Source organism: Anomaloglossus baeobatrachus, chromosome 3 (genome assembly GCF_048569485.1).
Source record: "Anomaloglossus baeobatrachus isolate aAnoBae1 chromosome 3, aAnoBae1.hap1, whole genome shotgun sequence".
NCBI lineage: Eukaryota > Metazoa > Chordata > Amphibia > Anura > Aromobatidae > Anomaloglossus > Anomaloglossus baeobatrachus.
The window spans coordinates 162,250,195-162,277,621 of NC_134355.1; the positions used below are offsets into that span (position 1 = coordinate 162,250,195).

The following is a 27,427-nucleotide window of genomic DNA, read 5'->3' on the forward strand; positions in this document are numbered from 1 at the left end:
GGCGCTCGGGTCCGGTGCTTCTGCTCCTCGGGGGCTCGAGCACGGGGGTCGGACCTGGGGCTCGAGCAGCGCCCCCTCACCCACGAGTGAAAAGGGGAGGTTTTTGGTGGGTATTTGGGGATGTCGGTCGTGACGCCACCCACGGGTTGTGGTGATGGTGGGCACCACCGCTGCTGGTGACGGGGGATCCCAAGAGCGATGGCGGAGAGCAGCTGAGGTGTTGACCCCTCCGTGGGTAGGGGCTGTTGGTCCCGGGGCCCCGGTTGGGGAGTAGGGAGGAAGTATAGGTGCAGGTGCCGAGGCGGGGAGGCAGCGTGGGCGCAGGTGCAACGTTGCGGTGCAGCGCGGTGCCGGATGGCACTGTTGTACTCACTCAGACACAGAAGGACAGAGTCTCTGGTAACCAAATGGCTGGATGGATAGGGCCCACAGCCGGCTGCAGTGTTCTCACTCTCCCCGGACGGGTTGATGGTGGCTGTCGTTTTCCTGCACCTGTGTAAGTGTATTTGACTCCTATGGCTTCCCGCGGGTAGCTCGCTCCCCGGCATGTATGTGTCGGGAGAGCCCGTTTGCCCGCAGGCGCTGGCCCTTGGATCTCTGGCCCTTGGCGGTGGCACTTATCCGGACAGGTTGGGCTGTTGCCTTCTGACGGGACTTAGGTGGGAATGAACACCTGAGGTCCAGACCACAATCAGATAATTCGACCTTTTCGGCGGCTCCTAGCCTAGTCGGGGTCTGAGTATCCTGCCTTGGTGCTTGGCTTCAATCTGCTCCCCGGTTTGGTACCGGCAGGCCACCGCTCGACCCCGGTCCTACGGTTCCGCTGATCTACACCAACTCCTGCAGACGGCCACCACCGTCTGCCGACCTTGCTGAACGTGCCTGAGCTCCAACCCAGACACCAACAGTTTTCACTCCTCTCTTTCACTGCCTATCCCAAATTCTTCTGTCTTTTCCCACCTCCAGGCCTGTAAACTCCTCGGTGGGCGGGGTCAACTGCCTAGCTCCGCCCCACCTGGTGTGGACATCAAGCCTGGAGGGTGGCAACAAGGATTTGATTGACTGGTGTCACCTACCCAGGGGAAGGGGTGTGTGTGTGTGATGTTAGTGTACTATGACCCCTGGGGGTCCAGGGCGTCACACTCCCCCTTGGTTAAATGCAGACTGTCCGTGGACTGCCCGTCCATCACCAGTTTTATTTTCTGAAAAATATAAATAACAGGAAAACAAACAAATGGTATGCATATTTTTTTTTTAGATCTTCCCTTAAGGGAGGTGCATTACTTCAAACATTGCAAACGGTAATAAAACATTTTTAATAACAACGGACGGGTCCCAGTTCTTCCGCTTTCCCTCCCAAACAACCTAAACCTTGATGCTGCCCCTAAGAAGCGGGCAGCACCCCTTTTCCCCAGTCCGGAAACAGGAACCTGGTTCAGGTCACCCAAGCAGCAATGGGTACGGTGTCTCGCACCCGGTTGTCATTCAGGGGGCCCCATGTCCAGAGGGACCCCTGACCCCGGAGGATGGTCACCGTTCCTGGTGGTGACCGGACCCCAGCCTGCTCTGCTGCGGGTCCTTCCTCCAACCTGCCTCTCCGGAGGCAGTTAACGGAACTCCAGCCTGGAAATATTTACAAGCCCACCAGTTTGTGGGTGGCCTGCGAGTTCTCGGCCATGTTCATGATTTCTCATGTGGGAGGGGGCTTTTAGGGGTTAACGGTGACAAAGGGGACCATCAGTAGTCCCAACTGGGACGAGCACTTCACAGCTCAGCGCTGCCTGAAGAAAAACACAACTTAGGGTCCCAACGGGGGACAACAGTTCTGCTGCAACGGGGGTCCGCTGCCTTACTTGAGGTCGCCTTCCTCATACTCCTCCAGCTCCACATCCGGACGGTACGGTTGGGGACTGGGGCCACCTCGGGATACTGCGGCTTTCTCTCTCCTTCACATCAAGGGTGAACCAGCCCCTCTCCCCGCAGTGCCGGGTGTACGTCACCATGTCACCCGGTTGCAGGTCACGGCCAGCGTGGCCCATTGGGAGATGGGAGTTCACGTCTCTGCGAGCCACAAAGATTTCGGCCTCCAGGCCCGGCTCGTAAATGAACCCATATCCTCGCTGGGGATTGAGCCGCCTGACCTGGCCCTCGTAGATCGGGCCCCGCACCCGGTAGGTGGCGTTCCGGAGACTGTCTTTTTCCCGGATTGTGCGGGCCACCACTTCAGCTCTTTGCTGCTCCCTGGCGGCAATCTCGCGGCCCAGCTGGCTCAGCTGCCGATCCCAAAAGGGGGCACCTGCGTACCCCTGCTGTGCGCTGCCGGATCTCCCCCGTACCGGCTACGACCGATACCTTCGCTGGGAAGTCCTGCGGTGATGCGGCCTGGGATGCTGCCTTACAGCGGCAACCCGGCGCTGCTTCAGCCGAGGCGTGGGGTTCAGGGATGACAGGCCTCACCTGCTGGGCCCTCCTGCTGGCAGCTTCCACTACTTCCGTGGCCGGGCGGACTGCCGGGGCCGGGACTCTCTTGGGTCACTTCCGGGACTGACTGCCTGGCTCCGCCCCACCTGGTGTGGACATCAAGCCTGGAGGGTGGCAACAAGGATTTGATTGACTGGTGTCACCTACCCAGGGGAAGGGGGTGTGTGTGATGTTAGTGTACTGTGACCCCTGGGGGTCCAGGGCGTCATACATCAATGCCTCTGTTGTCTGTGTATGTTTTTGTTTATTTAAACTAAGGCTTTATCACCTAATAATTATCATTGCTCAAACTACAATATCACACACACACAGCAGTCTGCGCACCTCCTCCTTTGAGTAACCCCTCGCTGTCAATGTATAATTCCTATTGAGAGACTGGTAGGAGTGGGACAGCTCTCTCAGCTTTGTTAGATGGCTAAAACTAAAAACTCTGATTGTGTCAGAATCGCTGCACCCAGTAATCTAAGGGATACATTGTTGGATTTAGAATCTTTTTGCCTAAATTATGCGGCACCAAAAACCTGCTGACAAATTTCCTTTCATTCCAAAAATAGTCCAAAATGTATACATAACTCAACCAAGACCACATAATAAATAGACCCCAAAATGTATACATAACTCAGCCAAGACCACATAATAAATACAGACCCCAAAATACTTACAGGCCATCCAAACTTCTAAAAATACTGTCTCAAATCAAACTCAGAAGCTCTGCACTACAGCTTTACATAGCCATTCTCTCTGTTACTGAAAAATAAGAGTTTTCATTAATATGTTAATGAGGCTAATGTAGATCTGAAGTCTCTGTCACTCCAGCTCTATTCCTCACCCAGCACTGCTTTCTCCTACTTGATTGACAGCCTCTATATTGTATTACTTCAGCCAAAGGAGCTCTCAGTCAAGCAGGAGGAGGTGACTCTGAATAGACCCATCTGAATAGAGTGGAGGTCAATTAATGACACTTCCACTCTCTCTCTCTCTCTCTCTCTCTCATATATATATATATATATATATATATATACATTAATCTAGAGATTAGTGGAGGTCCCATTAGTCATATCCCCAATAATCTTATCATTCATCCTCTCATCAGTCCAACATTTTCTAAACTGAGCACAAACCCTTTCATACTGGTTATGATAGGAAGTTGTTAGAACACACAGTCATCCGAGCTTGCTGCCTATGTGGTTGGGTAGTTCCACACTGAACAGAGTCCTCATAGTGACCCCTGTGCACCCCTATATTTGGTATATGAACTATATGAACATTACACCTGAACAATGGAGTAATTGAAGATGGTGGCCTGGTCTGATCTTTTACATACAAGTGAGCTGGCACTCAAATAGGAAGAAGAAACACCAAGGGAGAACATGTGATGCTTTGGAAAACGTTCTCCTGAAAATCATTGGTCCCAGACATTCACGTTGGTGTTATTTTCACATGTACCAACTACCTACCATTTTTGAAAACCAAGTAATAGTTTGCATAGCATCGGTGTTTATTTCAGCAAGATAGTATGCAGACTACAAAAATGTCTAAGAGTGATTTGAGCTACATGTCAGAATCAGAAATCACAGCTTTGACCTTTGATGTGCAAGAAAAACAAGTTTGTTCCTTGGAGACCATTACCTTGAATTTAGCAGGACTTAACCTGCTACTAATATTTTGGTACCAGATATCACAGCATACCCTCCAAGGTCTTGCTCGCTCCATGTCTTGCCTAGAGCTGTTTTAGCGGCATAGGAGGACATATACAGTATTAAGCTGGATTCACACAATGGTATGGCATCCAACGCGAGTGCATCAGATGCGATATGCTAATGGGCCTCAGCTTCTGCTCTGCTGCCAGAGTGAGCTGACTGTCATGTAACTGTAATCCGATCCTGTGCTCGGATCACAGCTGCAGAGGAGAGGGAGGGAACTGCGGAAGAGAGGAAGGGATTAATCTCCCCATTTTCTCCATTGTCAGCTGATGCGTAGTGCACTGCACTCGAATGTCATCCGAGTGCAGTCCGATGTTTTGCTCTCACTAATAGACTTGTATGGGTGTGAATGACATGGCTGTCGCTGACAATCGCGGCATGCTGCGACTTTTCTCTCACTTAGAATCTGGATGGGAAAAAGCTAACCATCTGCTCTCACTCTTTGATTAACATTGGTCCTAGTGCAATGCGAGATTTTCTTGCATTGCATTTGTCCGAATTATATATTCGTGTTAATGACATGGCTGGGACAGTGGGTATATGCATAGGTAAAAGAATAGATACAATATTTTGATATATAAAGACATGTGAATAGACTTGGTTTTATTTCTAGAATAAGTCTTGGCACTCCACTCCAGCTATTTTGAATGATATCGCTCATGATTGTAAACCAGATGCTGCTTGAAATCACTTTAGTAGATAGGGCCTTTACTTAATGATGTGTGAGGTGTATTAATGAGAACTGCACCTTTCACAGTTGGCTGCTCCCACTCATGACAAAATCTGAAACATAGATTAAAAACACTAAACTTTCAGAAGAATGTATCACTCCCTCAGAAACAGTAGTGAAGTCACATAACTCATTTCTTCATTCTCCATTCAAAATAGTAAAAAAAAAGATAGAAAAAATAATGAAAAGTTAAATGGGAAAAGGAAAGTTGTCTGTTATTTCAGCAAAATATAGTATAGAAATTTATATTAACTAAGCTATATAAATAACATGGGATTATCTATCATATTAAAAGGGTTGTCCCGGCTGAAATGGAAAGTCTCCAGTCACTATCCAGCCAGTATTTGACTGCAGACTTCCGAATCATTACAGTGTGCGATTTGGATACTATCATGATCCCCCTTTATTACCTGTGGGGGGCAGTGGTATAACCAATTGTATGTGATTTGCATAATTGCAGTCATGTTCTAACTAAACTTCAATAGAAGAGCATTGAGAGAAGCACAGGAGTCTAGTCTGCAAGTGACCAAAAGTATTCAAATCACAAACACATGACTGTCCACCCTCACATGGAGAATACAGGGGAATTGTGGAAGTGCGTACATCACACACTGTCATGATTCAGCAGAACTGCTCTACTTTTCCTTGTACTATTTAAGATGAATGACCCCCAACATATCAATTGCTATCAAGCTAAATTTTTATCCAAGCTCTTTATGTGTCTTGTTATTTTCTGCTTAGGCTGCTTTCACACTTGCGTTGTTTTGCATCAGTTGCAATCTGTTGTGTGACTGATGCAACGGATGTGTTGCAGATAGGGGCATAACTGATGTGACTGATGCTGCAAAAAAAGATCTGTAGTTTTTTTTTTAATGTTTTACTGGTGGCTGGCTATTGTGAACAATCAGCTGATCACCCGGTGTCCGGCCGCCGGGCAATCATCTGATCATTCACAAAAGCCGCCGCCGGCCAATCAGCTGATCATTCACAAAAGCCGCCGCCGGCCAATCAGCTGATCATTCGGCCGCCGAGAGAGAGACATTGATTTCAATGATTAAACACAAGAGATGAGCATACGCAGTGAAAACAAAAGGATTCCGCCGCTCAAAAAAGTTATATGCTGCGTTCCTGCCGCCCAACGGTCAGTCGTTCTACGACTGATCCGTCACGCGGCGGATGCAACGCAAGGCCATCAGATGCAATCCGTCGTCCATACAAGTCTATGGGGAAAAAATGGAATCCTGCAAAATATTTTGCAGGATACCGTAGTTCCTCAAGGCGATGTATTGTGACTGATGCAAAACAACGCAAGTGTGAAAGCTGCCTTACTTCCTATTTACATACATTACTATTTAAAAGTCATATTGTGACTATATCATAATTAGTGATGAGTGAGCACTAAAATTCTCGAGTGCTCGGTATTCAATTCAAGCTGGTCGGACACTTGGACTGACACGACTCGCGTAACGAGTATAATGGAAGTCAATGGCAAGCATTTTTCCAGAACACCCTAACATGAGGGCTAGGAGGACATGAAAATTGCTGAAATGGATGAGGAAGACGCCTAGATGCATATATTACTCATAGGTCGCTGCTGGGAACTAAATAAATAAATTATTTATTTAGTTATAGTTTTATTATATAAAATAACGTGGGGTCACCTATATTTTTTATAACCTGTTATTTTTAGTTTGGGAATGGCCAAATAATTATGGTCCTTCTCAGCCTGATAATACCAGCCCACAGCTGCCTGCTTTACCTTTGCTGGTTATCAAAAGTAGAGGGGATCCCATGCCGTTTTTTTTAAATTATTAATTTATGAGGTTAAACAAGGCTAAAAATACCCTTTAGTGCCACATGCGTGACTTACAGAGCACAATGTACTCAGGACACTGGGCATGGGTCGGATCCACTAACACGTGTCGCAGGTGTTGGTGGTCGTGCCATGTCCTGGCACTCCGGTGACAGTGAAAAGCATGTGGCTGTGGGTTTGCACAGATTTATGCTGACATTATTGTTTTCCCTGTCAGCTAGTTGGTCAATGGCATGCCCCTTGAAGTTGGTGCAGGAAAAACAGGAAAGTCAGCAGGTGTGTTCCACAGTAAAATAGATGGACTTTTTACTTATTCAGCATTCAAGAAGGTACATGGCCATGATGGTGATAACAAACTCAGATGATATGGCTTCACAGACAGGCAGATAGCAAACGGATACAAGGATACAGTCTCATATGAGGTGGGATAACAGCAAGTGTGCGATGTCGGTGGGGTCAAATCGAAAGTGACGCACATCCGGCGTCGCTGTCGACATCGGAGTATGTGAATCCTTTTTGATTCGATTAACGAGCGCAAAAGCGTCGTAATCGTATCATCGGTGTAGTGACCGACATTTTCATAATTTCGCTGCAGTGCAGCGACGGTACGATGTTGTTCCTCGTTCCCCTGCGGCAGCACACATCGCTGTGTGAGAAGCCGCAGGATCGAGGAACATCAGTGTACCTGCGTCACCGTGGCTCACAACGGCTATGCGGAAGGACGGAGGTGGGCGGGATGTTTACGTCCCGCTCATCTCCGCCCCTCCGCTTCTATTGGCCGCCTGCCATGTGACGTCGCTGTGACGCCGCATGACCTGCCCCCTTAGGAAGAAGGCGGATCGCCGGCCAGAGCAACGTCGCAGGGCAGGTATGTGCATGTGAAGCTGCCGTAGCGATAATGTTCGCTACGGCAGCTATCACAAGATATCGCTGCTGCGACGGGGGCGGGGACTATCGTGCTCGGCATCGCAAGCATCGGCTTGCGATGTCGTAGTGCACAAATTACCCCTAAGACTGTACTGCAGCTCCCAGGACTGATTCCAACATCTTAACATTGGGGAAGATTACTTAATTAAACTATATTTGTAAGTTTTATTAATTTTAACTTTAAACACACTAAAACAACTTATTCTTAAAAAAAAAAAAAAAAAAATCCTTTAAAGGAAATCTGTCAGTAAGATCAACCCTCCTAAGCCGTCTATGTAGGCATGCAGTTCATAGTGACGCAACCCAGGGCCTTGGGGTACTCAGTCCTGGGCCTTGAGTAACAGGGACGTGTCACGGGGTGGCCGGTGCCCGATTCCGTGACCCTGGTGGTCACTTAAAAAAGAGGGAAAAATAAAAGGGAAAAATAAAGCGTTTTTCGTGACGCCACTTGCAGTAGTATGTGGCTATGTGGGGAAAGCAAAGTCTCTCACTGCTGAGACTGATGGTAATAAGCAGCTTGAATGTTATGGCCCTCAGCTCTACTTGCGAAGTCCCAGGGAAGAATAATTGTGGTTGTAGTATGGTGAAAGTTGGTGATGCAGAGGTGTAGGAAGAATTCAGACAACACAGGGGCTGCGGTATAACTTGTGCTTTACTCACTGGTTCTGAGTAGCTGCAAGCCGGCTGGTGCTTGTCTCTACCAATATGGGCCTCAGGTAATCCAGTATTCCCTTGTTCCCAGTGCCGGTGTAGTCACCTAGTGAACTTTACTTCCATGCACTCGTCTGTAGCTGGTGGGTCCCCGTGGTCTGAAGCGTTATGGGGTCCCCTCCTGTTGTCACAGTCCTGGCCTGTATGGCAGGCAGCTTGAATCTCTCTTGTGACCTCTGTCCCCGTTCCCGAGTTCCCTCTGTGCTGCTGTGCCCCGGACACTAACGTTGGTGAGGAACCTTGATGATTCCCTCACCGGGAAGATTTATCAGGCGAGCTTGAAGCGTCTTCCTGAACTAAGGCTCTCTGCCGGTGTTCGGTCCAGTGAGTACTCATACCATACTCTCCCTGGCAACCGTACTCTTTTAGCCCAACAAGTCACTTTACACTCTCTGGCGGAGCGTCGACTTCTGACTGACCGTCCACAGACTGTCTGACTGACTGTCTATCTATCTATCTGACAAGATGTATGTCTCTGTCCACTGCATTGACTAGTCCCTCCTCCTCCCAGGTGTCTGACTAGTGGATTGGATAAGTCCCGACCAATAGGTGGCCATCCATCAGATCCGTCTTTAGCCTATTAACCAGTCTGGGGAAAAAGGGCATGGATGTGTGTGTTTGAATGGTATTTACTGGCACTGGTCTTCCAGGAATCCTGGGGTTAGCACTTCGTCCGGTTGCTGGATGCAATACCCTGTGGCACCTGACACCTCAGGGGCGCCACAATAGGAATCTGAGTAAAACAATACATTCATATCTACAATTCGATATTTTATTCCAGAGAAATCTTCATTTTTCTAACATGTGAATGAACTGTTCCAGTCTATGGGCCGGACACTGATCTGCATGAGAATCTGTCTCCAGAGCTTATTTTCAATAGGAGACATTGCCAGTGTAATATGTGATGGCCCCTTTTTCCTCTCCTGATCTGCAGAGCTGTGATTTTAACTGACACATCTGCAGGTTCCTCTCAGCTTCAGCCTCTATCTCACAGGCAGACAGTGTTGCAATATTGTTACAATACAGCAGAGCTGTGAGAGCTGCAGCTGCTAATGTGCCTGTGAGAAAACAAGGTTCAATCTAACTGTTCTGTGTTAGTTACATGTCTCACTCCTTCTATTTCAAATAAGCCCTGGAGACAGAATCTCATGCAGGTCAGTGTCTGGCCCATAGCCTGAAACTGCTCATTTCCATATAAGAAAAACATGGATTTCTCTGGAATGAGACAACAGATCGCAGATCTCAAGATATTATTTTATTCAGCTTCCAATTACTTAAATGTCCATATAGACCGTTTAGTAAGTTTGATCCTACTGACAGATTGTCTCTTTGGCTTCTTCATGTTTTGTATAATTAGTTATACCACATTGAAGTTTCATTATTGTTATTTTTTAGTCGTCTGTATAGTAATTTTCATTTCTGTTCAATATTTGCAGGTCAGGTTCAGACAACAGACGCCAAAGCGGAAGAGAACGAATATCTGCTTCTACCGATAAGGGAACACCTCCAATGGAGTCCAGCAAAGAAACACGATATTGTGCAGTATGCAGTGACTATGCATCTGGATATCACTATGGAGTGTGGTCATGTGAAGGCTGCAAAGCTTTCTTCAAAAGAAGTATACAAGGTATAGTACAGTTTATATCTGCGATAATATTTGAAGTATTACATTTATAGTAAGGTTTCTTTCTGCCCTAGTAATAGAGATATACAAGTTACAATAGGATTTATTTCTGATCTGGTAATAGTGGTATACAAGGTATAGTAGAGTTTCTGTCCTTGAATTAGAAGTATACAAGGTATTGAACAGTTTTTTATCTTTTCCAATCGATTTTATTTGATTATAGAACAGTTTATGCTCTTGAGCTGCTCTTCTTGTGTAATTACCAAGTAGCAGATAATTTTGCCATTGGGGTACTGTATTCAGAGCTGTGACATGTCACACCATATCCAACCTGCACAGCATAATACAGACACAATTCTTAGCCGGGCTTTGCACACTACGACATCGCAGGTGCGATGTCGGTGGGGTCAAATCGAAAGTGACGCACATCCGGCGTCGCAGTAGATATCGTAGTGTGCAAATCCTTTTCAATACAATTAACGAGCGCAAAAGCGTCGTTATCGTATCATCGGTGTAGGGTCCGACATTTCCATAATGCCGGTGCAGCGACAGATACGATGTTCTTTCTCGTTCCTGCGGCCGCACACATCACTGTGTATGAAGCCGCAGGAGCGAGAAACATCTCCTACCGGCGTCCCGGCTGCAATGCGAAAGGAAGGAGGTGGGCGGGATGTTTACATCATGCTCATCTCCGCCCCTCCGCTTCTATTGGCCGCCTGCCGTGTGACATCGCTGTGACGCCGCACAACCCGCCCCCTTAGGAAGAAGGCGGATCGCCGGCCAGAGCGACGTCGCAGGGCAGGTGAGTGCATGTGAAGCTGGCGTGGCATCGCTGCTGCGACGGGGGCGGGGACTATCGCGCTCGACATCGCAGCATCGGCTTGCGATGTCGCAGCGTGCAAAGTACCCCTTAAGGATACTTTACATGCTGTGATATCGGTACTGATATCGCTAGCGAGTGTACCCGCCCCCGTCGGTTGTGCGTCACGGGCAAATCACTGCCCGTGGCACACAACATCGCTTACACCTGTCACATGGACTTACCTTCCCTGCGATGTTGCTCTGGCTGGCAAACCGCCTCCTTTCTAAGGGGGTGGTACGTGCAGCATCACAGCGACGTCACATGGCAGCCGTCCAATAGAAGCGGAGGGGCGGAGATGAGCGGGACGAACATCCCGCCCACATCCTTCCTTCCTCATTGCGGCTGGCCGCAGGTACGAGGTTGTTGCTCGTTCCTGAGGTGTCACACATAGCGATGTGTGCTGCCGCAGGTACGACAACCAACCTCGCTGCTGAATAGGCAACGATTTTTGGTAAGTGAACGACGTCTCACATACCAACGATTTTTGCCTCTTTTGCGATCGTTTAAGGTCGCTCATACGTGTTACACGCTGCGATGTCGCTAACGACGCCGGAGGTGCTTCACAAACACCGTGACCCTGACGATATATCGTTAGCGATGTCGCAGCGTGTAAATGGCCCTTTACTCCTTCCTCCTTGCTCTCCTCTCTTCATTTCAACAATTTCTTAATCTCACGGTCACATCTTTACATGATGGGTTTTTTTTTAATGAATATAATAATTTTTAGCTAATCAACTTTATATTTTTGACAGCAGTATAAAGAAACACATGGAACCACCAAACTCAGTAAAGATTTGCCAAGCTCCATAGCAAATATACAAATTACAAATATATCAAAATACCGTTTCCTTCTTACTGTGTTTTTCGCATTATAAAATGTATTGGACCATGAGAGGCACCTATGTTTTAGAAGAGGAAAATAGGAAAAAAAATTTGAAGCAAAAAATTTTGTCACGATGCACTTTTATAAGGGGGATCTACTGCTGCCAATAATATGGGGGATCCTGTGCCCTTTCCTTGTATCTGTGTTCCCCATCTTGGCAGATATGTGGCCCATACTGGTATATATTTCCTTCATCCTGAGCCCATGCTGGTATGTATGTCTCCCATACTCGTATATCCATCGGTTGCAGAATTATTAGGCAAGTTGTATTTTAGAGGATTTTTTTTATTGATCAACAACTATGTTCTCAATCAACCCAAAAGACTCATAAATATCAAAGCTTAATATTTTTGGAAGTTGGCGTGTTTTTTTTTAGATTTGGCTATCTTAGGAGGATATCTGTTTTTGCAGGTAACTATTACTGTGCAGAAATATTAGGCAACTTAATAAAAAACAAATATATTCCCATCTCACTTGTTTATTTTCACCAGGTAAACCAATATAACTGACAAAATTTAGAAATAAACATTTCTGATGTAAGACCTGTTAACATTTATATGTATATATATATATATATATATATATATATATATATATAGGTTAAAAGACTGTTTGGTGGACTTCCTTGTGTTATGCTGCCACCTGCTGCTCAAGTGACTAGATTGAGTCTGGAACAGGAGGAGGAGGAGTCTACATGTGGCTGTGTTTTTGGCAGAGAGGAGTGTGTGGAGTGGGCTGTAAGATAGAAGGCCTGAGTCTGCCCTGTTTTTCCGAGGTCCAAGTACCTCAGAGTGTTGCGTGGTGTCTCCCCCAAGACACAGATCCAAAGAGGCTGGATGTGGAGCGAGGAGCCAGGCAGCACGTGCAAATTACAAAATTACAGATCCAAAGAGGCTGGATGTGGAGCGAGGAGCCAGGCAGCACGTGCAAGTTACAGACCCGGGACAAAGACTGAACTTTAGAGGTGTCTGCCAGCGGAATACGGGCCCCAGCGGTGACGAGGTACCCCACGCTGAAACCTGCAGTTAAGTGTGCACACTACTTTTAGTTAGGGACAGATAGGAAAAGACTGCACTGTGTTATACGAGTAAGATAACAAGGACTCTGCGTTTTTTTGTTTAATAAGGATTTCTGTGTTTTGCTTTTGGGAGTACAATCTGAGGCTTCCCACCCTTGACAAGTTATTCAAAGTGGTTGTATGTATATTGCATTATATCTACTGCTGTGCACATTCCCGCTTTTCTTCCCCCTCCTTTCCCGCACTATTCCTCCACCTGTGTTGTGCAATACATTATTAAATTTGCATTGATTAACCCCCGTGGTTCCGTGCAGTCCTTGCGTATCCCGTTACCTGCAGGTTATTACATTTGGCGTAGTCGGCAGGATACGCAGGCTGGTACGGAACAATGGACGGACAGGGGGGTTTCGCTGATGGAGGTGTTCTAATACAACCTGATGGGGGAATACCAGCAAGGCAGCTGTCCCTGGGGGCTATGCTGACCCATATACCAAAATTTACTGGCAGCAATGTACCTCTCCATGACTGGGCGCAGAGAGTGAGGGGCATGTTGAGAGTAGCAGGAGTGACTGCAGAAAATCAAGGGGAGATATTGTTGATTGCCCTTGAAGGCCATGCTCAAGAGACTATTTTATTGCGCCCTGAGAGTGAACGAAAGACGTTAGAGCAGGTGGTGAAGATTCTTGAGAGAGTGTATGGCGGGCCCCGACCAACCCAACAGACTGGGAGAGATCCACACCCCCATCCGTTCAAGACACAGGTGCCACCCCTGCAGAGCAGGAGTCACTAATCTGCAGAGATGGGGACGAGAATACTGTACTCCCTGATACGGCGCCGACGTCTGGCGAGTTAGCTGTGGTGCCACGCCGGACTGAGCGGGCTAATGCTGGTATTCCCCCTGATCGGTACTTGGCAGATGAATTTGTGTGTTCTGTCACTGAATCCTGTTTTACGACATTGGCTCCCAAGCAACAGGTTGTGAAGCAGGGCAGGATTTGCCACCGTGTGCCCCTTTGCAGAGTGCCTCAGGAGTGTATCGGCCGGGACGGCCGAGGTTAAAGAGGGGGGGAAATGTAAGACCTGTTAACATTTATATGTATATATATATATATATATATATATATATATAGGTTAAAAGACTGTTTGGTGGACTTCCTTGTGTTATGCTGCCACCTGCTGCTCAAGTGACTAGATTGAGTCTGGAACAGGAGGAGGAGGAGTCTACATGTGGCTGTGTTTTTGGCAGAGAGGAGTGTGTGGAGTGGGCTGTAAGATAGAAGGCCTGAGTCTGCCCTGTTTTTCCGAGGTCCAAGTACCTCAGAGTGTTGCGTGGTGTCTCCCCCAAGACACAGATCCAAAGAGGCTGGATGTGGAGCGAGGAGCCAGGCAGCACGTGCAAATTACAAAATTACAGATCCAAAGAGGCTGGATGTGGAGCGAGGAGCCAGGCAGCACGTGCAAGTTACAGACCCGGGACAAAGACTGAACTTTAGAGGTGTCTGCCAGCGGAATACGGGCCCCAGCGGTGACGAGGTACCCCACGCTGAAACCTGCAGTTAAGTGTGCACACTACTTTTAGTTAGGGACAGATAGGAAAAGACTGCACTGTGTTATACGAGTAAGATAACAAGGACTCTGCGTTTTTTTGTTTAATAAGGATTTCTGTGTTTTGCTTTTGGGAGTACAATCTGAGGCTTCCCACCCTTGACAAGTTATTCAAAGTGGTTGTATGTATATTGCATTATATCTACTGCTGTGCACATTCCCGCTTTTCTTCCCCCTCCTTTCCCGCACTATTCCTCCACCTGTGTTGTGCAATACATTATTAAATTTGCATTGATTAACCCCCGTGGTTCCGTGCAGTCCTTGCGTATCCCGTTACCTGCAGGTTATTACACTGACATGAAAAAACAAAACCCCAAATATTAGTGACCGATATAGCCACCTTTCTTTATGATGACACTCAACAGCCTACCATCCATAGATTCTGTCAGTTGCTTGATCTGTTTACGATCAACATTGGGTGCAGCAACCACCACAGACTCCCAGACACTGTTCCGACTGGTGTACTGTTTTCCCTCCTTGTAGATCTCACATTTTAAGAGGGACTACAGGTTCTCAATGGGGTTCATATCAGGTGAATAAGGGGGCCATGTCATTATTTTTTCCTCTTTTAGACCTTTACTGGCCAGAAACGCTGTGGAGTAGTTGGATGCATGTGATGGAGCATTGTCCTGCATGAAAATCATGTTTTTCCTGAACGATAACGACTTCTTCCTGTACCACTACTTGAAGAAGTTGTCTTCCAGAAACTGGCAGTAGGTCTAGGAGTTCAGCTCACGCCATCCTCAACCCGAAAAGGTCCCAAAAGTTCATCTTCGATGATACCAGCCCATATCAGTACCCCACCTCCACCTTGCTGGCGTCTCAGTCGGAGTGGAGCTCTCTGCCCTTTACTGATACAGCCTCTGGCCCATCTATCTGGCCCATCAAGAGTCACTCTCATTTCATCAGTCCATAAAACCATTGAAAAATCAGACTTAAGATATTTCTTGGCCCAGTCTTGACATTTTATCTTATGTTTCTTGCTCAGAGGTGGTCGTTTTTCAGCCTTCTTTACCTTGGCCGTGTCCCTGAGTATGTCACACCTTGTGCTTTTTGATACTTCAGTAATGTTGCAGCTCTGAAATATGGCCAAACTGGTGGCAAATGGCATCTTGGCAGCTTCATGCTTGATTTTCCTCAATTCATGGGCAGTTATTTTGCACCTTTTTTGCCCAACATGCTTCTTGCGACCCTGTTGGCTATTTGCCATGAAACGCTTGATTGTTCGGTGATCACGCTTCAAATGTTTGGCAATTTCAAGAAAGCTGCATCCGTCTGCAAGACATCTCACAATTGTGGACTTTTCAGAGCCTGTCAAATCTCTCTTCTGACCCATTTTGCCAAAGGAAAGGAAGTTGCCTAATAATTAAGCACCCCTTATATAGGGTGTTGATGTGACTCCCTGGACTAGCCAGGTAGTCACAGATAGGGCCCCGCATTACACCAGTCCCTAACTAGGTAACACCAGCCAACCACATAAAACCCTAGTCACCTCCCTCAGGTCTTGATGGACACACCAGGGGGATGGAGCCAGGCGGTTGGCATGCCCACCGAGGAGTTCAGAGAGCCTAAGGCAGGAAACACAATTCAGTTCACAGAGAATTCAGTTTGAGAGTGGAGTGAGGAGGTCAGGCCTGTGTGACAGGCCTGTGACAGACTGACAGGTGCCAGGGTTTGAGCCCGGGCACCTTTGGCTAGGAGGCATACGAAGGCCTCTGCCTGCAGGAGCTGGTAAGACGGCTCAGTGTAACCGTGGTGGACCGGGACAGGGTAGTGGCCAGCCGGTACCGACCCGGGGAACCGACTCGGAAACCGGAGCACAAGAGGGCGTACTTAGACCCTGAAACGAGGTCTAGATACTACTGGACTGAGTTAATTAACTGATTGCGGTCTGGACTTTAGGTCCTTTCCCACCCAAAGTCCCTCATAGAAGACAACAGCCCAACGAGGGGGATAGAAAGCCACCGCCAAGGCTCAGAGATCCCACGGGCCAGCGTCTGCGAGCAAATGGGCTCTTCCGACATCCACAAGCCGGGGAGCGGACTCCTGATGCAAGTGCAGGCAGCAAAACAATTCAAACAGGTGCAGGAGAAAGGCAGAGACCACCAACCGGGTGGGGGATCCCGACTGCAGCCAGCTGCGCGCACCGACCACCATCATCTTGGTTTACCAGAGACTCGAGTGTTTCATTCTAATAGTGAGTACACCAGTGCCCTCCGGCCGCCCAGCTCCCTGCACCGCCAAAGCACCCCCAACAGGTCCTGGGGCCACCATCCCTGCCCACGGAGGGGTTAACAACTTGCTGCATACCATCTCTCCCGGGTGCCCCGTAACTGAAGCGGTGGTGTCCACCTTCACCACATCCCATGGGTGGCGTCACGAACTTAAAACACGGCTCCAGCCGTACACCTACGTCCCAAAACCGCCAACCCCCATTTTAGATCGGAGTGATCGCAGGGGCCCCGGGTCCGGAGACGCTCGAGCCACCCACCAGCGAGCCCGGATTCGAGTGGCTCGGTTGAAGCCAAGCACGGGGCGGCACAATGTCATTACACCACACCCCTCCTCATTACAGAGATGCACGTCACCTGATTTACTTAGTTGATAGTTGTCTCTCAAGCCTATACATCTTGTGGTAGAACAACATGTATAAAAAGTATCATGTGATCAAAATAGTCATTTGCCTAATAATTCTGCACACAGTGTATATGCCTCTCATCTTGCGCCCATCCTTGGTATATATGCCTCTCATTATGTGACTTTTTTTAGCATAAATGATAAATAAACAATTCTGCTCACCTTCCCTCTGCTTTCCTGACATGCGGCGTCTTCTTCTGATGCCAGCGACTGACTTTGGAGTGTAAGCGACAGGCAGTGCATGACGTCAATGTCATGCAGCCCCATTCACAACCACTGTTGGGCAAGCAAATATTAATCCAAAATGAATATTCACTGCTTCCCACGCCCATAATCCCACCCAAGTCTCAGCATTAGCATTAATGATAGTAAAAATCTTCACCGTCCTTTACTATCACTGAACTTAATGCTGGGAGGTGGGCGGGATTATGGGAATGGGGAGCAGTGAGTATTAATTTCCCTTTAATGAGGAACACACATGATCATCCCACTCCTGCCACCACTGGCTTCCTGCAGTGGCGACCCTGCTCCTACCTCCTGGGACCCCACTCAACCGATGTTGCCTTCGCCCTAGGGATCCTAGAACATTAAAACTATAACATGCCACCCTATTTTATAGTCTTATAGTCTGAAAAAGTATGGTAACTTTAAGGCAACCTATCACTAGATTCATGCTGCCCGAACCACAGTCAGTGTGTGGTAACAGCAGTCATGTATGTTTCAAATATAGATTGATAAACTATGTTTTCTCTGAAACTCCAAGGCTTAATGTAATAAAAAATGAGATCTGATTAGGTTTTATGACTTCCTGAATTATTTTAACCCCTTGAAGATGAAGACAAAATTGGCCATAATGACCAATCCTTATTTTTAAAGTCTGACTTGTGTCACATAATGTAGCATTCTCTCGACTGCTTCAACGTTTCCCAGTAATTTTGAAATTATCTTCTCCTCACACATTATACTTTATGTTAGTGGCAAATTTAGGTAAAAATGTTTTGCATTTTTAAATGAGGATATCTGAAATTTGCTGGAAATTTTGAAAAATTTACAATATTCAAACTTTGAATGCTAAAAGTCTCAAGTCAAAAAGTCTAGTTAATAAACAACATTTCCACTTTACGTCAGCATCACTTTTCAAATGTCCTTTTATTTTGTTAAGACATAGAGGGGTAAAATTTGGTAGCAATTTTTCATTTTTTTTCAAGTAAATTTAAAAATCTTTTTTATTTTTATTTTTAGGGACCTATTCAATTTTGACGTAATTTTGAGGGTCCTATATATTGGAAAACCAACAGTTTTTTTAATTCAAATGTATTACCCCTTCAGGTGCTTCACAGGAATTAATGTAAAGTAACATAAAAATAATAAAAAATTACTTTTTTTACGCTAAAACAATATATAGCCTCAAATTTTTCACTTTAACAAAAGGTAATAAGAGAATATGAACCCCAAAATTTGTTTTAAAATAAATTTATTCAGAATGAGGAAATATGCTACAGTTAGGTCCAGAAATATTTGGACAGTGACACAAGTTTTGTTATTTTAGCTGTTTACAAAAACATGTTCAGAAATACAATTATATATATAATATGGGCTGAAAGTGCACACTCCCAGCTGCAATATGAGAGTTTTCACATCCAAATCGGAGAAAGGGTTTAGGAATCATAACTCTGTAATGCATAGCCTCCTCTTTTTCAAGGGACCAAAAGTAATTGGACAAGGGACTCTAAGGGCTGCAATTAACTCTGAAGGCGTCTCCCTCGTTAACCTGTAATCAATGAAGTAGTTAAAAGGTCTGGGGTTGATTACAGGTGTGTGGTTTTGCATTTGGAAGCTGTTGCTGTGACCAGACAACATGCGGTCTAAGGAACTCTAAATTGAGGTGAAGCAGAACATCCTGAGGCTGAAAAAAAAGAAAAAATCCATCAGAGAGATAGCAGACATGCTTGGAGTAGCAAAATCAACAGTCGGGTACATTCTGAGAAAAAAGGAATTGACTGGTAAGCTTGGGAACTCAAAAAGGCCTGGGCGTCCACGGATGACAACAGTGGTGGATGATCGCCGCATACTTTCTTTGGTGAAGAAGAACCCGTTCACAACATCAACTGAAGTCCAGAACACTCTCAGTGAAGTAGCTGTATCTGTCTCTAAGTCAACAGTAAAGAGAAGACTCCATGAAAGTAAATACAAAGGGTTCACATCTAGATGCAAACCATTCATCAATTCCAAAAATAGACAGGCCAGAGTTAAATTTGCTGAAAAACACCTCATGAAGCCAGCTCAGTTCTGGAAAAGTATTCTATGGACAGATGAGACCAAGATTAACCTGTAATAGAATGATGGGAAGAAAAAAGTTTGGAGAAGAAAGGGAATGGCACATGATCCAAGGCACACCACATCCTCTGTAAAACATGGTGGAGGCAACGTGATGGCATGGGCATGCATGGCTTTCAATGGCACTGGGTCACTTGTGTTTATTGATGACATAACAGCAGACAAGAGTAGCCGGATGAATTCTGAAGTGTACCGGGATATACTTTCAGCCCAGATTCAGCCAAATGCCGCAAAGTTGATCGGACGGCGCTTCATAGTACAGATGGACAATGACCCCAAGCATACAGCCAAAGCTACCCAGGAGTTCATGAGTGCAAAAAAGTGGAACATTCTGCAATGGCCAAGTCAATCACCAGATCTTAACCCAATTGAGCATGCATTTCACTTGCTCAAATCCAGACTTAAGACGGAAAGACCCACAAACAAGCAAGACCTGAAGGCTGCGGCTGTAAAGGCCTGGCAAAGCATTAAGAAGGAGGAAACCCAGCGTTTGGTGATATCCATGGGTTCCAGACTTAAGGCAGTGATTGCCTCCAAAGGATTCGCAACAAAATATTGAAAATAAAAATTTTATTTTTGGGTTTGGTTTATTTGTCCAATTACTTTTGACCTCCTAAAATGTGGAGTGTTTGTAAAGAAATGTGTACAATTCCTACAATTTCTATCAGATATTTTTGTTCAAACCTTCAAATTAAATGTTACAATCTGCACTTGAATTCTGTTGTAGAGGTTTCATTTCAAATCCAATGTGGTGGCATGCAGAGCCCAACTCGCGAAAATTGTGTCACTGTCCAAATATTTCTGGACCTAACTGTATATGTGGTCAACAACTGTTGTTTGGACACACAGTGTGTCTTGGAGGGTAAGAATTACTATTTGATTTCTCAGGAATAGATTGCAGACAAAATGTCGTATTTGCAGAACAGAAGTACCAAAACAGCAGAAATCCCATTTGGTAACCTATACTCCTCAAAGAATTCTTAAAGTGTGTGGAGGAAATTTTAAACCCACAGATTCTTTACAAACTGTCTAACTTTGGGACATGAAAATTAAAAATTATGTTTTTTTCCAGGAAAATATTACTTTATCCCTAAATGTATCATTTTCACAAGGAATAATAGGAGAAAATAACCCACATCTCACCTGAACATGCTAGAACTTCATATGTGGCTGTACAACACTTCTTGAGCACAGAACAGGGATCAGAAAAGGAAAAAGAGCCGTTTGGCTTTTGGAAGGAAGAATCCCTGTGGTGCCAAACTAAATTCCCTTGCAAGTGACCCCATTTTGTAACTACTCAATGAATTAATCTAGGGGTGCCGTGAGAATTTTGAACCTACAGGTGTTTCATTGAATGTTATATCTTTGGCCCATCAAAATTACATCATTACCACTAAAACGCTTGTGAGAAATTCTAGGTCTGCCCCTGACCTAGTAGCGACTTATGGAGCCTCGTTTTGAGAACTTTCTCAGAACGAAGCTTCATAGGAATTGATGGGAGTCATGGGACATTACACCATTGGATTATGTCTGAACTTCGAGGATTTATTTTTAATTAATAAATTGCTAAACGAGGGAGTGTGGGGAATTCGTTATGTAAATAAACTATATTTTTCCTGACTGTTTTTTTTAACTTTACAATTGTTGGGTTACTAATGGGGTGTCTGATAGATGCCTATCCATTACTAACCCCTGGCGTAATGCCAGTTATCAATTCACAGCTGACATCAACCCCAAAATTATTACCCTAATTGGGTAATTGGGAAGAGCAGAGCAAAATGCGAGAATTGGCGCATTTAATGGACTGCTATTTTTAGGCTGAGAAGGGTCAAATAATTAAGCCTGCCTGATAATACCAGCCAACAGCTGTCTGCTTTCCATTGACTAGTTATCAAAAATAGGGGGGGTTCCATGCCGTCTTTTATTTATAGAGATGAGTGGACCCATAGAATTTTGGCTTCGGCGGGTGCAGCCAGATTTAAGATAAAGTTCTGTTCTGGACCCGAAATTGACCTGAACATCATTGGAAGTCACTGATTTGGCAGTTCGGCATTATGGCCACATACAGCCAGCCATAAACAAACACTCACGGGAGAGAGAGGGTGGGGTTTTTAATTTATTCTTTTGTACACACTACATCCAATAACGCAGATTTTACCCCCAGTGAGAGCCATTAAAATACTTCCAAGTGGCTTGTACTGGATCAAACGCTGAGAGTACCCAAGCACAGTGACAGTTGCTTGCGTGGTTTGAATACATTAAGCAGCCGAACTCCAAACTTGAACGCTGATTATTTAGTAAACTCTGTGTTCAGAACGAACACCAAACTTTTAAATTTGGGTCCGCTGAGCTCTATTATTTATTTAAACAATTTTAAAAAATCAGCATGTGCTCTCCTCTATTTTAACCAATCAAGTTAAAGCAGACAGCTCAAGGTTGTAGCTCACAGTTGTCTGCTTTACCTGCACTGGTTATCAAAAATAGGCAGGAACCCATTTCATTTTTTTCTTCATTGTTCACAGCAGCAAACAGGCATCTTGTACATGCAATAAAGATTGTTGATTGACTGCGCTGCAGCTGTTCAACAAACTTTATTAGCATATAAACAGCACCCGAACTCGAACACAGACTTTTTCAAAAAGTCTGTGGTAGAGTTCAAGACCTGGACATCCGATGTCAGAACGAACCCTGAACTTTACGAATCAGGTTCACTCATTCCTATTAGTAGCATTTTAGGGTGCATAATATCTTTTGCTTTATTGAATTTTCCAAAGAAAATATACAATAAATAGAGTATAAAAAAAATCAAACAGAAGAACAAAGGCACCTCAATATTCATATATATCAAATATACAAGCTAAATGTCACAACAAAAGTATATACTCCACATACCCTTATTTTCCTAAATTTAAGTATACATGTATGATGAGTAACAGAAATAAAAAGAACAGAAATAAAGGGAATAGTTTAGTTTTAGCATTGTAAGAAAAACTCAGACAATCTCAGAATGTTTGTGTCACCAACGGATATAAAAATTAATAGTGCGTTATTGAATGATTTTGATAGTTTGCAACAGTGCTCATTCTATGGGTCCATCTCATTATATTCCTACATGATGGGGAGGACAGAAAAGTCCAGTGAAACCATTTGGTGGTTAGACCTTAAATCTGTAGGTGATAGCTCCCATTTATGTTCTCTCAATCATATATCATATGCTGGAGTGAGTAGAGCTGTACTGACTGTTGTTATAAAGTGTCCTTTAGAGTTTGCAAGATATGTATGTTGGTTTCTTAAATATGGGACAGTACATCCACCCTGATTGTAAATGAGGAAAGTTCAGAGTGAAATTGTGCTGATTCTTCTTTGCATTCAGTCACTACCAGGTTGACCACAGTGACCACAGTAGAAAAATCGCTCCTAATAGTTATGTATTGGAGTATTCTTAATTCAGCCAGGAATGTTGGCCTGTCATTATCTATGTGCACTTCAGAACCTGATGTAAGAGGCAGTACACCTTCAAATCACTGTTGGATTTCTAAGGCTGAGTTATAATGAACATTGGACTTAGACAGTAGGGGCATCCTTTCCCTGCAGATAATATAAAGATAGTTGGAGATGCTCTTGTAGGCCCAGATATGGTTGCATTCCCCAACATAGTGATTCTGAAGCTGCTAAGAACCCTGTGGATGGATGAAGGTGGAGTCACCCCAAAGTGATCCTATAAACCACCTTGGAGAATCTTCCATCCATAAAGAAGATGTAGAATGAGGCATGGAGTGGGGATCTGTCCATGATGTTTCATCATTAGAGGAAGAATGGAACCATTTTTATCATAGGAGGGGTGGGTTCATTACTGACACCAAAGAAGTATCCCCAATCAGTAAGAGCTCCTCCAGCATACCTTTCCCAGGGTGAACTGCAATTCCCTGACTGGTCAACCCTGTTTTTCCTAAGTAGTGGGCCATATCCAGTAGGGAGCCATGGTGAGGAATTGGGAGCTTGGATTTGATCGCGATGCCTCTTTCTGTTGTCATCTTCTTACCCCTTCTATTCTCTTTGGAGCTTCCTGCAAGAAAGGACCTTTGGATAATGGTGTCTGCCATCTCTTGCACACTCCCCATGTGTCACAGCTTGATTCCCGCTGACACATGGTGGTGGCCATTTTGTAATGTCTCCTCTCTTTCTTGCTCTGCTGTTGTGGAGCTCCTGAAAGTCCTCCATACTCAGGTGGTCAGTTGAGTTTTTATTACTTTTTTCATGGGTTTAATGGAGAAAAAAATCAATCACTCCATATTTTTTACACCATATCACTGTATTGTACGAGTTGTTACGATTACAGGAATATCAGATATGTCCATGTAATTTGTGGATTTGTAATGTTTATTTATTTTAAGGCAATTTTGAAATTGTATTTCCTTGTTTTTTAGTAATTTTAACCCCTTCAGCCCCCGGGCACTTTCAGTTTTTGCATTTTTGTTCTTTGCTCCCCTTCTTCCGAGAGCCGTAACTTTTTTTTTTTCCGTCAATCTTGCCATATGAGGGCTTGTTTTTTGCAGGATGAGTTGTACTTTTAAATGAAAGCATAAGTTTTACCATATAGTTTACTGGAAAACAGCAAAAAAATTCCAAGTGTGGAAAAATTGCAAAAAAAGTGTGATCGCACAATAGTTTTTGGGATATTTTATTCACTGTGTTCACTATATGGTAAAACTGATGTGTGGGTATGATGCCTGAGGTCGTTGTGAGTTTGTAGACACTAAACATGTATAGATTTACTTGTATCTAAGGGATTAATAAAAAATCACAAGTTTGTCCAATAAAAGGGGCGCACGTTTTACGACATTTTCTGAAACCCGTAGCATTCTCATTTTTTGGGATCTATGGCTCAGTGACAGCTTATTTTTTTGCATATCGATCTGACGTTTCTAATGGTACCATTTTTGCGCAGATGCTACATTTTTATCGCCTGTTATTGCATTTTTCGCAAAACTTGTGGCAACCAAAAAACATAATTTTGGCGTTTGGAATTTTTTTGCCACTACGCCGTTTACTGATGAGATTAATTGATTTTATATTTTGATAGATCAGGTGTTTGTGAACGCGGAAATACCAAATATGTGTATATTTTTTATTTTTTTAACCCTTTAATTTTCAATGGGACGAAAGGGGGGTGATTTGAACTTTTAGGTTTTTTGTTTTTTTTTTTATTTTTTTAAACTTTTTTTTACTTTTTTTTTTTTTTATTTTACTTATTCCACCTAGGGGGCTATAGCGATCAGCAATCCGATCGCTCTGCACTATCTGCAGATCTCAGCTACAGAGCTGAGAACTGCAGATACGGTGCTTTACTTTCAATGCCGGCTGTATTCCGGCATTGAGAGGAAGTGAGTCATGTTAGCTACAGGCGTCATCACATGACCCTGGGCTACCATGGCAACCACCGAAAGTCACGTGATCACGCACGTGACTTCCGGTGGGGGCGGCGGTAAGTGAAAATCATGGCCGCGCGCATATACATCTCACTGCCAGACTTTGGCAGCGAGATGTAAGGGGTTAAATGTTCCGGGTGGAATGCGATTCCACTCGGATCATGCAGGCACACACGTCAGCTGTTAAAAACAGCTAATATGTGCGCGGATCGCTGCATCCTGCCGGCGACAGGGGGCGGGGATTAACCTCACACGCTCCATGACCCTTTGTATCACACAGGTAGAAGAAAAGACCGGGTTTATGCCGCGCTGAAAACCACTGATGCGTGTAAATTAAAAGATTTCCTTTTTATTGGATAGTTCCTACGCGTTTCAGAGACATCCGTCTCCTTCCTCAGGAAAAGAAATCATATTACAGCAAGGCCGCTTGGACCTATATATAAGGAGCAAACAGCCATGTATGCATTAAGGACTGCCTGTATGACAGAATACCAGCCTTCAGCCGTATGGCTTTATCTGGCTGGTTTTAAAATTAGGGGGGACCGCGCGCCGTTTTTTTTAATTATTTAATTATTTATTTTACTACACAGTATAGACACGCCCACCGGCTGCTGTGATTGGGTGCAGTGTGACACCTGTCACTCAGCGTGGGGGGCGTGTCTCACTGTAACCAATTATAGGCGCCGGTGGGCGGGGTAAGCAGGGAATACGAGATTGTTTAATGGGCGGCCGGCTTTTTCAAAACAGTAAAAGCCGCCAGAGCAGTGTGAATGCCGTGCAGAGCCGGGGATCGGTGAGTATATGAGAGAGGGGGTAAGAGGGATAGACTGACATGGACAGAGAGAGAGGGACAGAGATAGTGACCGACTGACAGAGATTAGTGAATGACAGACATTGTGAGGCGCTTCAGAACTCAGCTTTTCAGCTGCGCTCTGAAGCAGACCTTTTTTAAGCTGCGGTGCAGAGCGCACACCTGCGCACATAGCCTCAGACATCACAATCGTATGAGGGATGTCACACGTTACAATTCACTAGTTTCGTACTACCAAACGTCCAATGTATGAGGAATAAACGACGTGTATGCGATCACCGTATTTGCGTTCAATCTTGATCGCATGTAGGTTTCACACGCAAATACGTCACGAACGATGCCGGATGTGCGTCACTTACAACTTGACCCCGACGACGGATTGAAAGATCTATTGAAGTGTGTAAAGCAAGCTTTACATGGAAGATTTATTGCAATCCAGTGTACAGATTTACAAGGACTGGTTGGTATAGATGAGTAAATCAGGAAAAAATTTAATTTGCATGTTTATGTGGAGTATTGTGTGAAATTGAATGTGCAGAGAAGTTATTCTCCATGAATTTAATGTCCCTTATTATGCTCCCAGAGCATAATAAAGATATAATGCAGAAAAATAAAAAAAAAATCCCCCAACACTCACCTAACTGCACACCTCTCTGGCCTCTCTGCTGCTCACCAAATCCTGTTTGGTTCTAGTTCATCTGCTGAACGTTGCCGCAGGCATTGAATCCCCAACCTCTTCATGCTAGGCCTGGAATCCCAGCTCTCATGAGGTCTGGGATAGTTCTTTAGAAGTGCGGAAGGTCACCATCATAACGTGATGGTGTACGCTGTGACTTTGCACTTGCACATGCATAACCTACCTAGGCTTCATCAAATCAAGAAGTCTTAACTTAGCGTTAGGAGGGTTAGGAATTCAGTGTTTGTGGTAGTGACTCGCCCACCCCAGGGGTATGGGACACCCGGTGCCGGGCCGGACTAGTCCGGGGATCGTCAGTGGTGGCGGGGCCCGACTCCGTGGCCCTGGTGGGTGTCAGTTTAAATATGGCTGGTGACTTGGGAGCAATTAAAGTATTTGTTTCGTGACGCCACCTGTGGTTTGCGGCTATTAAGCCGCCACTGCTGTGTGAGACCTCCGGGGTGATGGTACAGCAGCAATGATGGTACTGCTCCCCACAGGTGGAGCGGTGCCCCGGGGACACTGTTAGTGCTCGTGAAAGTCTATGCAGATGAAATAACAGAGGCAACTCCAAGGGTGCAGTTTCAAGTTCTTTACTCACAATTCTTGTCAAGGCCGGCAGGAGCCCTTAGACTGCTGGGACCACTGTCAGGGACCTCCGCCATTTCTGGGTGATTCTTGGAGCAAAACCCGGTACCCTTCTCTTAAGTGTCTCTGTCTTCAGCTGTCTCCTTAAACCTTGCCTTTGTAGGATGAACCTGGCTCGGCCTCCACGACAGCCTCCAGGCTGCGGGGTCACCTGTCGGCTGATTATCCCTTTTCTAGAGGTTCTGCTGTGGGCTGTGGCCCGGGGAGTTTACAACATTCCCTGGGCCTCAGTTTTTACTGTTTGGAGATGATTTTGCACTCCTCCAGTTTCTAGGGACCGTCCCCTGTTGCAGCTTGATCCCTCCACCGTTGTTCCTGTGGAACAGGCCACCGCAGCTCTACAGCTACCCGTGACCCTGGGATTCCTTCTGTTCTCTGCTGGTGTCACCTGGACCCTCTGAGTCCCAGGATCTTCACCAGGAAGCGTCTCTTTCTTCTTCTCAGCTCCTGACTGACTAGAGCTGTCTTTCCTTTCACTTCTCCTCCTTGCCTGCCTCCTGCAGGCCTCCTCCTCCTTCCCCACTCTCTCTCG

At 45.4% G+C, this 27,427-nt stretch overlaps 1 protein-coding gene across 1 annotated transcript in view; it reads left to right on the forward strand.

Annotated features, from left to right (window-relative positions):
* Positions 1-27,427, forward strand: part of ESR1 (estrogen receptor 1) — a 250,285-nt gene that overhangs the window by 90,781 nt on the left and 132,077 nt on the right. The window contains exon 2 of the mRNA XM_075338163.1: positions 9,802-9,992. Coding sequence (XP_075194278.1) covers positions 9,802-9,992 — 191 coding nt within the window. The remainder of the gene's footprint in view (positions 1-9,801; positions 9,993-27,427) is intronic.